The 15,898-nt window shown below is 47.6% G+C and overlaps 1 protein-coding gene across 1 annotated transcript in view; it reads right to left on the bottom strand.

The window, feature by feature from the left end:
- Window positions 1-15,898, bottom strand: part of GPR137B (G protein-coupled receptor 137B) — a 69,318-nt gene that overhangs the window by 35,632 nt on the left and 17,788 nt on the right. The window contains exon 2 of the mRNA XM_007989876.3: window positions 5,563-5,612. Coding sequence (XP_007988067.1) covers window positions 5,563-5,612 — 50 coding nt within the window. The remainder of the gene's footprint in view (window positions 1-5,562; window positions 5,613-15,898) is intronic.

The following is a 15,898-nucleotide window of genomic DNA, read 5'->3' as shown; positions in this document are numbered from 1 at the left end:
GAGGTGTAGTGAGAGAGTTTTAAAAAGGGGCCAGAATAACTGTATCAAAAAAGTATGTTTTCACAGAAACAGAGTTTTGTACATTGCCCCCAAAACTACTACTTTTTAACCTAAACCATAGGGCCAGGATAAATAGCTCATCTTGGCATGATGACAGAAATGACCCAAAGAAGTAAAACGATCAGTGTGACTCCGCATCTGGGAAGACCACTTTGCTTGTAGGACCAGAAGGATCAGTGCTGCTGGTCAGCAGATGCAGGCGTGAGGCGAGTCTTCAAGGCAGCCAACACAGCAGCGCCTGACCACCTCCCACTGGGAGGCGACAGAATCAAGGGGCTGTAAAGCATGCTTTAAATGTATCTCCCAATACCATCGCTTCCTTCCTTCCTTCCTTCCCTCCCTCCCTCCTTCCTTCCACTTTCTGTTCCCCTCCTTCCCTTTCTTTCTTTCTCTTTCCCTCCCTTGCTTTCTTCCTTTCTCTTTCATTCCCTCCCTTTCTTCCCCTTTTTTTTTTGGGGGGGGGGGTCAGGTCTTGCTCTGTCACCGGGCTAGACAGCAGTAGTGCAATCACAGCTCACTGCAGCTTCAATCTCCTAGGCTCAAGCAAGTCTCTCACCTCGGCATTCTGAGTAGCCGGGAATACAGGCGTGCACCACCACGCCCAGCTGAATTTTTTTTTTTTTTTTTTTTTTGTAGCGATGGGATCTTGCTCTGTTGTCACGGCTGGTCTTGAATTCCAGGGTTCAAGTGATGCTCCCACCTCAGCCTCCCAAAGTGCTAGGATTACAAACATAAGCCACTGCTTTTTCACTTAAAGAAAGGGAAAAGCAGGCCAGGCGTGGTGGCGTGTACCTGTAATCCCAGCACTCTGGGAAGCCGAGGAGGGAGAGTCGCTTGAGTCCAGGAGTTCAAGACCAGCCTGGGCAACATAGCAAGACTCTGTCTATACAAATTTTTTTTTTTTTTTTTTTGTAGCTGGATGTGGCGATGTGCACATGTATTCCCAGCTACTCAGGAAGCTGAGGCAGGAGGATCACTTGAGCCCAGGAGATTAAGGCCGTAGTGAGCTATGATTGCACCACCGCCACTGCACTCCGGCCTGGTTGAGACCTTGTCTCTTTTTAAAAAAAAAAAAAAGAAAGAAAGAAAAGGAAAACCTGGCTCACTATATTTTTTACTTACTTAAAAAATCACAAAGCAGGGCCGGGCGCGGTGGCTCAAGCCTGTAATCCCAGCACTTTGGGAGGCCGAGACGGGCGGATCACGAGGTCAGGAGATCGAGACCATCCTGGTTAACACGGTGAAACCCCGTCTCTACTAAAAAAATACAAAAAACTAGCCGGGCGAGGTGGCGGCAAAAAAAAAAAAAAAAAAAAAAAAAAACCACAAAGCTAGAGGGCAGACAGTTGAAAATGTTTAAAATCAACATGTTCTTGAGCACTCCCATGCCAAATGCTCACATTTCTTAAACCAAATACATTAAAATCCACAGACTGAGAAAGAGAAAGCCTGAATCAAACTGCCTTCCACGCCACCAAAACTCTGAGCTAGCAGATGTGGGAGGGCAGAGGAGATTCTAAGTGAAAAATAAAGTGGTTCTTGGCTGAGCTGAATATAAATTATCTTCAAAACCAGTGAATTACTACAGGAAAAGATCGGAGTGGAAAGTTTCAACTAGTTCTAGACTAATGGCTCATGTTTTATTTCAGGGGAGTCATGATTAAATTAGAGAAGCCAATCTATTTAGAAGCCAACATACCAAAGCATCTCAAGGGACAGACTGTGGCCTGAAATGTCTCTAGTGGCGTCTGGTTTAAGAGAACTGAGGAATTCTATAGATGAGACTAAAGATGTGCCGACACAGGAATAACTCCTGGTATTTCTTTACATTTGGCAACAAAATCACTAGGACTGGGTTAACAGGCATCTCCCATTGAAACCTCACCCTCCTGTTTCAAGAACTCTCCAACTTCGCTGGCCCAAACATCTCACTTTTTTTTTCTTTTTGTTTTTTTTTTGAGATGGTGTTTTTGTTCTTGTCGCCCAGGCTGGTATGCAGTGGCGCAATCTCAGCTCACTGCAACCTCGACCTGCTGGGTTCAAGTGATTCTCCTGCCTCAGTCTCCCAAGTAGCTGGGATTACAGGTGTACACCACCACGCCTGGCTAATTTTTGTATTTTTAGTAGGGACGGGATTTCACCATGTTGGCCAAGATGGTCTTGAACTCCTGACCTCAGGTGATCTGCCCACCTCGGCCTCCCAAAGTGCTGGGATTACAGGCGTGAGCCACCGTGCCAGGTCCCAAACATCTCATTTTTAACATCTGGATCCAACTATATTTCTCCCCATCTTCTCCCTTCATTTCTGCAAATCCCTTCCCAATAAAATGCAGCCGTAACTGTCAGCACAGCCTGTCTCTGAGGTACACTTTGGCTCAAGGATCAAGCGAGGACTGCCCCACGCACATATCTTCTCACCTGAAGACCCCAGTCCTTGTGCTCAGAGGTTGAAAGCTTTTTAAACAATTTCCCTTCTGACCAGTGCTTTCGTATTCCACCTTTAGAAGACATTTAATTACCCTAGCCTCAACTGCTCCCAAGATAAAATCAGTTCCATGATCTAATCAGACAGAATGTTCTCCACACCCAGCTTCACTCACGCTTTGACGTACATTTCTGGTTGGGGGCATGCAGGGCAAAGACTACAGATGCAGAGGCGAGGCTACTATTCTGTTACTGGCGAAGAGAGAGAACTGTCTACTTGTACTTTATATGGGTTGAACATCCCTAACCTGAAAATTCAAAATCTGAAATGCTCCAAAATCTGAAACTTTTTGAGCATCTACCAACATGATGCTACAATCGGAGAATTCCACACCGGACTTTATGTGATGGATTGTGGTCAAAACACAGTTAAAACTGTTTTATGCTGAATTATTAAAAATACTGTATAAAATTGCCTTCAGGAGATGTGTATAAGGTATCTGAAACATAAATACATTTCATGTTAGATTTGTGTCCCATCCAATCCCCTCATCTCTCATTACGTATATACAAATATTTCTTTTTCCTTTTTTTTTTTTTTTTTTGAGACAGAGTCCGCTCTGTTGCCCAGGCTGGAGTGCAGTGGCGTGATCTCCACATGCTGCAACCTCCACCCCTTAGGCTTATGCAATTCTCCCATCTCAGCCTCCTGGGTAGCTGGGATTCCAGGCGCCTGCCACCACACCCAGGTAATTTTTGAATTTTTAGTAGAAACGGGGTTTCACCATGTTGGTCAGACTGGTCTCAAACTTCTGACCTCAAATGATCCACCCTCTTCAGCCTCCCAAAGTGCTAGGATTACAGGAGTGAGCCACTGTGCCCAGCCTGTATGTGCAGATATTTCAAAATCCAATCTGAAATCTGAAATACTTTTGGTCCCAAGCATTTCAGATTAGGGACACTCAACCTGCACTTTAAATTGCTCTCCTTGGGACCAACATCATTTCATAGTGGACGCTGAGGTTCCACCTGAGTCTGGCAGAGACGTGAACCGAGCCACGTGCAAAGCAGTGAAGGGAGACAGCAAGATCAGGTGAAAAACAAAACAAAGCCCGGGACGGTGAGTCTTGGGACTTAATATCTTGGCCCAGGCACCTTCACAGAACTTTCTGAACTTCAGAGAAACTTTCTGAACTCATTTCCTTGGATATAAACTCAGGATTAAACTATTATACCTTCAGAATTTTAAGTAAAAAGTCTTTACGTATTTTTAGATGATATATATTTAAATAAAATATGTATACAATTTAACATATTTTTTTAAATGACAAAATAATTTTTCTTTTTTTTTTTTTTTTTTTTTTTTTGAGACGGAGTCTCGCTCTGTCGCCCAGACTAGAGTGTAGTGGCCGGATCTCAGCTCACTGCAAGCTCCGCCTCCCGGGTTTATGCCATTCTCCTGCCTCAGCCTCCCAAGTAGCTGGTACTACAGGCGCCCGCCACCACGCCTGGTGAGTTTTTTGTATTTTTTAGTAGAGACGGGGTTTCACCATGTTAGCCAGGATGGTCTCGATCTCCTGACCTCGTGATCCGCCCATCTCGGCCTCCCAAAGTGCTGGGATTACAGGCTTGAGCCACCGCGCCCGGTCAAAATAATTTTTCATTTTGACCCAAGGAGGTGATGGCCAGAGTCACCTTTTCAGAAATGTTTTCGGGAGGCAGTGGAGTTCTCCTGAGCAGAGACGCCAGAACCCCTGGACTCACGCTGGACCCCCTCGCCTCTTCCAGAGGCCTGTTCTCCTCCCCCAACCCCAGTCAAACCTGACCATTCTTTTTTTTTTTGAGACGGATTCTCACTCTCTTGCCCAGGCTGGAGCACAGTGGTGCAATCTTGGCTCACTGAAAGCTCTGCCTCCTGAGCTCAAGTGATTCTCCCACCACAGCCTCCTAAGTAGCTGAGACAACAGATGTGTGCTACCTCGCCCAGATAGTTTTCATATTTTTAGTAGAGACAGGGTTTCACTGTGTTGGCCAGGCTGATCTCGAACTCCTGACCTCAAGTGATCAGCCCACCTCGGCCTCCCAAAGTGCTGGGATTACAGGCGTGAGCCTCTGTGCCCGGCCAAACCTGACTATTCTTTAAGCCACTGGTTCTTGGCCTTAGGAAAGTCATAGGCCTCTTTGAAAATCTGGGGAGAGCTATGAACCCCTACGTAGGAAAATGCAGATCCCCCTCCTCACATAACTTAAGAGGTTCCCTTCCAGATTACACTCTGGCACAAGCCTCTCTTCTTCCACAAAATGTCCGTGCCTCCCGGTGTCCATGCTTTTGGCATGTTACATATCCTGCTTTGCCCGATCGTGCAAGCCTTTGTGTTAAGCCATCTTTACAAATATAGTGTCCACTTCTCAACTATAATACATTCTTCCTCGTGGTGCCTAACTGAGCACTGAATGGTCAGAACAGTATTTCTGGATGTGGATGGATACCTTGCAAGTAGTTGTGTAGCAACTTAGGGTTCAATGGGCTCTGAAGTTCTAGAAAACAAGGAGCCGGAGCCTACCAGCAGCTGAGACAAGGCGCGTAAGACCACCAGGTGGTAGGGTGCAGGGGCAAGGCCCTTCCACAGCTGCAGCTGCACCTGCACCTACACCTGCAACTGCACCTGCACTGGGAGCATGGGAGGGGCAGGATGAGGAACGGGGAGCACCTGGCAAAGCACCGCATCTTCAAGGAACCCTGTTTCCTTCTGCTGAGGCTCTTACTTCTCAGAAAGGTTTAGAGGCAACATACACCTATTTTATTCCCATCTGTTTCCTCCTGTTAGGAAAGGCGCCAGGCTCTTGTTTCTGAACTGGGTAAGTATGATGCAAGCCCCCATGATTCATGAAGTTATGAGTCGATGACCTCACTGTCACTGGCAATGCACACGATGCTTGTGGGCAGCCAGCCAGCAGGCAGGACTGCTTCCGGCGGTTCACAGAGCAGCGATGTGTGCAAACCCTGAAGGAGAGATGAGACTCACATGTCGGCACTTTCCCCTTCTACCACAGAAAGAGATGCCCCGCGGTACTTACCGGTATTTGAGTAATTCTGGAGAATATTTTGACTTGGCTTTGAAAATCACCTGCAACGACAGAAAAACATGGCAGGTTGACAGAACCAGACTGATACCATCACTGGGGATTCCTCTGCCCCTGCAGCCCCCGGCGCTGGGGCACGTATTTTGTAATTGAAACATCCACATTTGTTAAGCCAAACATTTCTTATGTTGCACATACAGTTTTAACAGTAAAGGAATTTGAACATGGTTTAAAAAAAGAAAACAAAAGTAAATGTATTACTAGTCTACCATGGCCAAGTATTTCTCTTAAGATTTTTTTTTTTTTTTTGAGATGGAATTTCACTCTCGTTGCCCAAGCTGGAGTGCAATGGCGCCATTTCGGTTCACTGCAACCTCTGCCTCCTGGGTTCAAGTGATTCTCCTGCCTCAGCCTCCCAAGTAGCTGGGATTACAAGTGTCACCACACCCAGTTAATTTTTGTATTTTTAGTAGAGATGGGATTTCACCATGTTGGCCAGGCTGGTATCGACCTCCTGACCTCAGGTGATCCACCAGCCTCAGCCTCCCAAAGTGCTGGGATTATAGGCATGAGCCACTACACCCGGCCTTAAGATTCTTATTTAAGATAAGCAGTCCACTCTCTTTATTAGCATTTTTGCTGGCACCAAATTAGTAAGTGTCTGCCTACACAGGCCTCAAACATTGCAGTACATTTAAAATAACAAAACGTCTCTGGACTATGGAAGTATCACACTGGACTGTTTTCTAAAAGAGAAATATTGCAGACTGGCATTTCTCAAGCTCTTTTCTAAGTCTTCACAATTGCTGAATTGCCCACACACACTGGATGGCAGAGAGCCTGGCAGAGCCTTCGAGAAAGTGAAGAGGAGGCAGAAAGTAGGCGTCCACGCACGCTTCCACTCCCCAGACAGGGAGGCTGCTACTGCTACAGCATGTGCTGGAGATTCAAGCAGGGGCCCAGGCTCATGGGGATCTCAGTGGGCTGGGGGGTCTCTGGGGACTGGGGTAGCCCGTGGAGCAGTTATATGAGCACACGGATCCCTGGTGTTTAATAGGGTTGCAGTACAGTACTGGGAGAAGACAGAAAGGGTGTGGAAGACTGGAAGAGACAGGATAGCTTTTCAGAAACAATCTGTCGAGTAGCTGAAGACCCCCATTCCAGCAAGTCTGGACTCTTTGACCAACATCTCTCCATTCTCCCACCACAGCTCCTCATCCCCCAGCCCCTGGCAACCACCACTGTACTCTCTGTTTCTACGAGTTCTAACTTGTTTAGATTCCACATATAAGCGGGATCTATTTGTCTTTCTGTGCCTGGCTTCTTTCACTTAGCGTAGTGTCCTCCAGCCATGTTGAGTAAGTCCTGGCGAGTTCTGCAGCGTGGTGACTACAGTCTGTAACAATGTATTGTATACTTGAAATTTGCTAAGAGAGATCTTAAGTGTTCTCACCACAAAACAAGGGTGGGCAACTATGTAAGGTGATGGATATGTTATTAACTAGCTTGACTGTGGGAATCATTCCTCATGTATAGGTATTATCAAAACATCACAGTGCACACTTTGAATATATTCCATCTTTGTCAATTATACCTCAATGAAGCTGGGGTGGGGAAAGAAGACTCAGATTCCCCACTTGCAAGCAAACTGCTCTCCATGGAGTTCCTAAATCCACCCTCGGCCTCAGGGCCTTTCCTCCCACAGCCCCCTGAAGCTCCTGAACCCCAGTGCTCAACGTGCATACGCGCCTGGTCCTCCTCTCCCTCATGAATCCCCCGGTCACATCCACTCACCGCTGCTTCTCAGGGAGATGGCTGAAGTGGGAGGATCGCTTGTGCCCAGGAGTTCGGGACCACCCTCGCCAACATAGTGTGAGGCCTCAGCTCTTAAAAAAAACCCGTAAGATAATGATCTTATGATGGCCAGGCACGGTGGCTCACCCCTGACCTCAAGTGCTCCACCCACCTCGGCCTCCCAAAGTGCTGGGATTACAGGCGTGAGTCACTGTGCCCGGCCATTCCTGAAGACTTTTAAGTAAGCACCTCTTCCCTTTTATAACCTCCTCCAAGCTTCACAGGTAAGCCTTCCAACCTTCTAGAAGAATTATTTGGTTCTGCTGTGAGTTTTCTCTTTGTCATAAATCCTTTTTGGAAATAGGTAAGAGGTGGGGGTTTACACCATGTATACATTAAAATATTTTTCTCTGGTAATGGCGCAACAGATGGCTCAGTGCAGCGACCCTCCTTTAAAGAAGTCCTGGTTCCGCTTTATCTGACAACCCCCCACGGGATTTTAGTCAAGACACATCACCTTTGGTATTTCTTTGATACCCATAAAAGGACACGTTACCAAACAACCTCTCTTAGAAACAAGAAATAGATGAATACATGACTCCAAAGTTCCATTACAAAATATGCTACCGATTTCATGTAACGGAGAACAATGCCCTTCTGTTAAACAGTCCTGAGGGATCTTGCTTTTAATAACTGAAGCTTCTTCACAAATGCCAAAGTGAGAAGAAAAAACTACAGAATTTTTTAAAAAGTGTTTGACCCGTTCAATATAAAAATCTGTTTTGATATTTTGCCTACTTAGTGGGGTTTACTGAGTGGTAGGGAACTCAGTTCAACGCTCCTGGATTACTCTTATCCAACACATAAAGCGGCTATATTGCAGCGCTCCGGGCCACCATACATAAATGTTCATATGCTTTGCCCCAACAATTCTACTTGTAAGAATTTATTCTGAGGCAGGCCTCCTCAAGCTGTCCCAGCAGAACTGGAAATTAGTAAGAAACATGACTGAAAATAAATGTCATGTGATCAAACAAGTTCAGAAACTGCTAGGAAAACTTTCTCCCCCTGCAGGAATTCTCAGAGCCTTTCAAAGGCAGATACATTGTCCATCTTCAAGAGAAACATACGGTAGACAGTGGTTTTCCAAATTTATTTGACCAATTACAGTCTTCCTAATGCGTGTTCCCAGGAATAGAGTTTGCGAAGCACTGTGCTATGGAACCAAGTATGAACAGAAGGTTCACGGCAGCCTTAATAAGAGTGATGATAACAATAACAACAACAAAGGAGAAGCAGCGGCAACTTTAAGATGCTCCCCAGCCTTTACCCCTCGAACATGAACACAGATCAAGCAATACACTGAGTACAAGAGGGCCCTGGAGTTCACCATTCTAGCCCTGAAAGGGAAGGATGACTTACGCCAGCCAAGACGCGGATAATTCACAAACCCTCACTCATTTCATCACTAGATCCATCTCCCTGCCTGAAGGGAAAAAGGCATCAAGGCATATCAAGGCACAATCTGACGTTAAATCAGTCATTTTGATCCTCCCAAGCTCAAAGCCACAGTGCTAACATCATCAAAATAAAAGCCTTGACCATGATTTTGAAAAACTCTATCTACTTCTTATAATCTGTGGCAATATATCTTGAATTCGGGCTGGGTGCAGTGGCTCACACCTGTAATCCCAGCACTTTGGAAGACTGAGGCAGGTGGATCACCAGAGGTCAGGAGTTCAAGAGCAACCTGGCCAACATGGTGAAACCCCATCTCCACTAAAACTATAAAAATTAGCCAGGTGTGGTGGCAGATGCCTGGAATCCCAGCTACTTGGGAAGCTGAAGCAGGAGAATTGCCTGAACCCGGGAGGCGGAGGTTGCAGTGAGCTGAGATCATACCATTGCACTCCAGCCTGGGCAACAAGAGCGAAACTCCATCCATCTATCCATCTATATATCTATCTCTTTTCTCTCTCTCTCTCTCTCTCTCGAATTCATCTGGGCACTATTCAAGCTGTACTTAGAAACCTCCTTAATCCTTCAAGTTAATCCCTAAACTTAAGTTCCTTAAAGTTGTGTTTGAACTCCTGGCATGTGAAACTGAAAAAATATATATATGCACTTACATTATCTATATAACTTATTATATAGATAATAGCACACACACACATATAATTTCAGTACAACTTTTGCCCTCGTTAATTAAAGGGCATAAACCAAGTTTTCAAAAACAAAAATCTAAACTCTCCCACCCACTCCCCCTGTGTGTTCTGAGAGACTGTGCTAAAGACTGATGGGTGTCCGGAACTTGAGCTAAACCTCCTGGCTCACCCTGGCTCTCTGACTGGCCGGGCTCTCATATCCGGCTGCCCATCTCTGCCAGTCTGCACTGGCTCCCACTGACCTTGGCAGGAACTCGGCTGGGAGGGGCGACGGCTCCTGTGGGGAAGCAGACATTAATTCTGTTGTCATACTCTCTGGTGCTTTGACAGAGTGGGCACTCCCTGCTCAGTGTCCCCAGATGTACGAGAATGAAAAAGAGGGAGATGTGACCCCTACGAGAGGCTAAGGAACAAATGAGGCCAGATGAAAATTCACATCATCCTGGCTTTCCGACTGCTGGTGTTCAAGTCAGGTCAACTGATACTCAGCATTGAGTCTGCACCAGACACTGTTGGACCCAAGAATTGTAAAAAGAAGAAGCTGGGCCTGTCCCAGAGAAATACACAGGCAGACAGACATGTCAGTAGTAAGTACCAGTGGTGTGAGGAGGTGCGGGAAGTGTGAGAGGCGTGGGGAGGCATGGGGAGGTGTGGAGAGGCATGGGAGGTGTGAGGAGGTATGAGCGGTGTAGGAATGCATGGGGAGGTGCGGGAGGTGGGAGGAGATGGGAAGAGGTGTGAAAAGTGTGTGGAGATATGGGAGGTGTAGGAAGTGTGAGGCAGTATGGGAGGTGTGTGGAGGTGTGAGGAGGTGTGAAAAGTGTGGAGGCATGGGAGGTATGAGGAGGTGTATTAGTCTGTTTTCATGCTGCTGATGAAGGCATATGCGAGACTTGGAAGAAAAAGAGGTTTAATTGGACTCACAATTCCACATGGCTAGGGAAGCCTCAAAATCATGGGTGGTGGCAAAAGGCACTTCTTATATGGCAGTGGCAAGAGAAAAAAATGAGAAGAAAGCAAAAGCGGAAACCCCTGATAATCCCATCAGATCTCCTGAGACTTATTCACTATCACGAGAATAGCACAGGAAAGACTGGCCCCCACGATTCAATTACCTCCCCCCAGGACCCTCCCACAACACATGGGAATTCTGGGAGATACAATTCAAGTTGAGATGCGGATGGGGACACAGTCGAATCATATCATTCCATCCCTGGCCCCTCCACATCTCATGTCCTCACATTTCAAAACCAATTGTGCCTTCCCAACAGTCCCCCAAAGTCTTAACTCATTTCAGCATTAACCTAGAAGTCCACAGTCCAAAGTTTCATCTGAGATAAGGCAAGTCCCTTCTGCCTATGAGCCTGTAAAATCAAAAGCAAGCTAGTTACTTCCTAGATACAATGGAGGTACAGGCATTGGGTAAATACAGCCATTCCAAGTGGGAGAAATTGGCCAAAACAAAGTGGTTACAGGGACCATGCAAGTCTGAAATCCAGCAAGTCAGTCAAATTTTAAAGCTCCAAAATGATCTCCTTTGACTCCAAGTCTCATATCCAGGTCATGGTGATGCAAGAGGTAGGTTCCCATGGTCTTGGGCAGCTCCACCCCTGTGACTTTGCAGGGTAAAGCCTCCCTCCCAGCTGCTTTCACGGGCTGGCGTTGAGTGTCTGTGGCTTTTCCAGGTGCACGGTGCAAGCTGTCGGTGGATCTACCATTCTGAGGTCTGGAGGACAGTGACCCTCTTCTCACAGCTCCACTAGGCGGTGCCCCAATAGGGACTCTGTGTGGGGGCTCTGACCCCACATTTCCCTTCTGCACTGCCCTAGCAGAGGTTCTCCATGAGGGCACCACCCCCACAGCAAACTTTTGCCTGGGCATCCAGGCATTTCCATATATCTTCTGAAATCTAGGCGGAGGTTCCCAAACCTCAGTTCTTGACTTCTGTGCACCTGCAGGATCAATACCACATGGAAGCTGCCGAGGCTTGAGGCCTCCACCCTCTGAAGCCACAGCCCAAGCGCTACATTGGCCCCTTTCAGCCATGGCTGGAGCAGCTGGGACACAGGGCACGAAGTCCCTAGGCTGCTCACAGCATGGGGACCCTGGGCCCGGCCCACAAAACCCCTTTTTTCTCCTGGGACTCAGGGCCTGTGATGGGAGGGGCTGCCGTGAAGGTTTCTGACATAGCCTAGGGATATTTTCCCCCATGGTCTTGAGGATTAATATTAGGCTCTTTGCTATTTATACACATTTCTGTAGCCTGCTTGAATTTCTTCTCAGAAAATGGGTTTTTCCTTTCTATTGTATAGTCAGGCTGCAAATTTTCTGAATTTCTATACTCTGTTTCCCTTTTAAAACTGAATGCCTTTAAGAGTACTGAAGTCACCTCTTAAATGTTTTGTTGCTTAGAAATTTCTTCTGCCAGATACCCTAAATCACCTCTCTGAAGTTCAAAGTTCCACAAATCTCTAGGGCAAGGGTAAAATGCCACCAATCTCTTTGCTAAAATATAACAAGAGTCACCTTTGCTCCAGTTCCCAACAAGTTCCTCATCTCTATCTGAGACTACCTCAGCCTGGATTTTATTGACCATATCACTATCAGCATTTTGGGCAAAGCCATTCAACAATTCTCTAGGAAGTTCCAAACTTTCCCACACTTTCCTGTCATCTTCTGAGTCCTCTAACTGTTGCAATCTCTGTCTGTTACTCAGTTCCAAAGTTACTTCACATTTTTGGGTATCTTTTCAGCAACACCCCACTCCTGGTACCAATTTACCATATTAGTCCGTTTTCACACTGCTGGTAAAGACATACCCAAGACTGGGAAGAAAAAGAGGTTTAATTGGACTTACAATTCCACATGGCTGGGGAGGCCTCAGAATCATGGCAGGAGGCAAAAGGCACTTCTCACATGGTGGCAACAAGAGAGAAAAAATGAGGAGGAAGCAAAAGTAGAAACCCCTGATAAACCCATCAGATCTTGTGAGACTTATTCACCATCACAAGAATAGCATGGGAAAGACCGGCCCCCATGATTCAATTACCTTCCTATGGGTCCCTCCCACAATACATGGGAATTCTGGGAGATAAAATTCAAGCTGAGATTTGGATGGGGACACAGCCAAGCCATAACAGGAGGTGTGAAAAGCATGTGGAGGTGTGGGAGGTATGAAGAGGTGTGAGTGGGAGGTGTGAGTGGGAGGCGTGAGGAGGTGTGAAGTGTGTGTGGAGCTGTGGGAGGCGTGAGGAGGTGTGAAGCGTGTGTGGAGCTGTGGGAGGCGTGAGGAGGTGTGAAGCATGTGTGGAGCTGTGGGAGGCGTGAGGAGGTGTGAAGTGTGTGTGGAGCTGTGGGAGGCGTGAGGAGGTATGAAGTGTGTGTGGAGCTGTGGGAGGTGTGAGGAGGTGTGAACCTGCATGTGGACTTAGGAGCGGTGAGGGAGGGGATGAGGAGAGAAGGTGCTGCAGGAGCCTGGAGCTGGGGAGGGCAGCAGAAGGCCGGGCTGGGGCATGGACCAGTCAGGAAGAGGCTGCCGTCCAGGGTAGGGGTGTGGAGGGCTTCGGGGGAGCACTGGCACAGTTGGAATGCAGACCTGTGCTGTGAGAGGGGTCCCTGGTGTACAGGGCAAAACAAAGGTTACAGACCACGGGTTGACAGAGAAGGTGAAAATGAAGACAAATCAGAGGCCCAAGGCAGATTCATGATGCCTGGGCCTGGAGGGCATGGCAGGGAAATGGAGGGTGACCACTAAGAGGCACAGGGTTCCTTCTGGGGTGGAAAAGGTCTACCGTGGACTGTGGGGTCACTGCGCAACTCTGAATATGGTACACTTTTGAGATAGGGACAGCACAGAAAATGTGAATTGTATCTCAATAAAGTTGTTATTAAAAAAAAAAAAATTAAGAGTAGGGAGTAGGTCAAGGAGCAGTCCCCTCAGTGGTAAAGGCCTCAAAGACTACCAGGGAGAGAGGCCCAGGGCAGGGGACAGTCAGGGTGTCCAGTGCGGCTGAGAGACTGGACCACTTCACCTTGAGCTGCCACAGGGCCTGGCCAAGGGCGGGCTCAGCTGACAGGGAGGCTGGAGGGGGAACGGGAAGGCCCTGGATGGCAGCAGGAGGAAGTGGGAGCAGTAAGTCAGTTCAAGAACATAAACTGCTTTCCACAAGCGCATGTTTGTGAAATCCAAGAGAGAGGTTTTCAGGGGGTTCAGACCTGGTTTTTAAGATGGGGAGACCTGAGCATGCTTGTGGGCAGACAGAAGGAGCCTGGGTCCAGAGAAGGGTAGACAGGGAGAGGCAGGAGGCAGGGAAGGGTGGAGGCCGAGAAACTGAGGCAGCAGGGAGGGGTCTGAGGGAGCATGGCAGGGACAGCCGTGGGGGTGCCATCTGCCTAACGACAGAGACCCCAGGGGAAGTGAGCTCGGATTGGAGAGTCCCAGCGGCTTCTTGGGGAACCCAATCAGGAACTGAATGGTCAGTAAATGACAGCCCCACTTCCTTTCCCTCCCCTTCCTTGGGCTCCACACAGCCTCTGAAAACACCAGGGTTTTTCAGGGCTTCCCCCATTGTGGCAAAAAAGGATGGGAGGACAGGGGAGGGGAGCAGAATCAGGCCTGAAGGAGAAAGAAAAAATTGCAGTGACTTTCATCAGAAACCCTGAAGTCTGTCATCTGGTGAAAAGAAAGCATTTCTCCCTAGTGGCAAATTCCTTTCGGTTTTAGCATCGTTTCTTCTGCTTTTGAAAGTCCCACCTAAAACCTCAGCAGAACCTAGAATGGATCTGGGGATGGTACTGTGGGTGATGCTGGCTTTTGACTGTTGAAGGCTGAGCTGCAACTGGAAGATGTCCCCAGCTGGCCGCCGTCAGGTGCTGGGGAATGTTCAAGAGCCCTCATGGGCTTTCCGCACCGCCCGCTCCCACAATGGGCCAAGGCCTCCTCATCCCCGACCTGTGGGTGCCTCGTGCCCCCTCGGTAACCCAGGCCTTCACCCCATCCTTCGGACGACACAGGAGGGCCTAGAACTCTGCATGTGACGTACTTGTTTCGACAGAAGCAGAAAGGCCTTTGAGCAGCTGCTGGACTCTGCCCCCTGCCCTCATAAATCAGTCTGTTCACGCGTCACTGATTTGTTCCCACCCTTTGAACTCCTGCTTGCCTATTTTTTTTTTATTTTTATTTTTTGGAGATGGACTTTTGCTCTTGTTGCCCAGGCTAGAGTACAGTGGGTACAACCTTGGATCACTGAAACCTCCGCCTCCCATGTTCAGGTGATTCTCCTGCCTCAGCCTCCCGAGTAGCTGGGATTACAGGTGCCCACCATCATGCCTGGTTCATTTTTGTATTTTTACAAATACAAAGAGAGATGGGGTTTCACCATGTTGGTCAGGCTGGTCTTGAACTCCTGCCCTTGTGATCTGCCTGCCTCGGCCTCCCAAAGTGCTGGGATTATAGGCATGAGCCACCCCGCCCAGCCTATTTTTTTCAACTACTAACTCAAGTTGACATTTGCTGTCTTACAATCTTTTTGTTTGTTTGTTTGTTTGTTTGTTTTTAAGAAACAGGGTCTTGCTCTGTCACCCAGGCTGGAGTGTGGTGGTACAATCATAGCTCACTGCAGCCTCCATCCTCCTGGGCTCCAGGGATCCTCCTGCCTTAACCTCCTGAGTAGCTCAGACTATACACAGGTGCAGCCCAAATGCCTGGCTAATTTATTTTATTTTTCAGAGATGATGTCTCCCTACATTGCCCAGGCTGGTCTTGAACTCCTAGACTCAAGTGATCCTCCCATTTCAGCCTCCTGAGTTGCTGGGTTACAATCAGTTTTACTATGTCACAGTGACGTTTCTGGCAGAAATGTCCTCTGCTGTTCTCTGTGGGTATGACAGTGTCTCCTGTGCAGTCAGCAAAACTCAACAGAAGTCACCTCCAATGTCCCTGGCGGCAGTGCCTGTGATGAGCCAACGAAGCACGTCGCTTCTAAACTGTGCTTGATTCAGACTCTCTGCAGCCATTTTACTTTATAAATCATCTCCCCTAAGCCAGGAGCCACATTTGGACACCCTAGTGTCTCCACTTCTGTGCCACCACTCTCTGGACACTTCATAATCCCCCTATCCTCAAAAGGGGTGCATCCTGATCCTACCTGCCTGTGGGCTGAGACCCCTGAGGAGACCCTCGCAGTAACTGAGGGGGTCTGAAACTCTCAATGCACCAAGCAGACTCCAGACTAAAGAAACCAGTCTCTATCACACACGCTGGTTCAAAATGTATGTATGCAAATTCATCTGAAAATGTTACAAATGCATGGCAAGTTGAAATTTTATATTATAAAATCGTTTATGTATATACAAAGAAATAACAGCAAATA

The sequence above is a fragment of the Chlorocebus sabaeus genome, chromosome 25 (genome assembly GCF_047675955.1).
Source record: "Chlorocebus sabaeus isolate Y175 chromosome 25, mChlSab1.0.hap1, whole genome shotgun sequence".
Lineage (NCBI taxonomy): Eukaryota > Metazoa > Chordata > Mammalia > Primates > Cercopithecidae > Chlorocebus > Chlorocebus sabaeus.
Note: the sequence above shows the minus strand (reverse complement) of the source record. Positions and strands in the feature narration are given on the sequence as shown.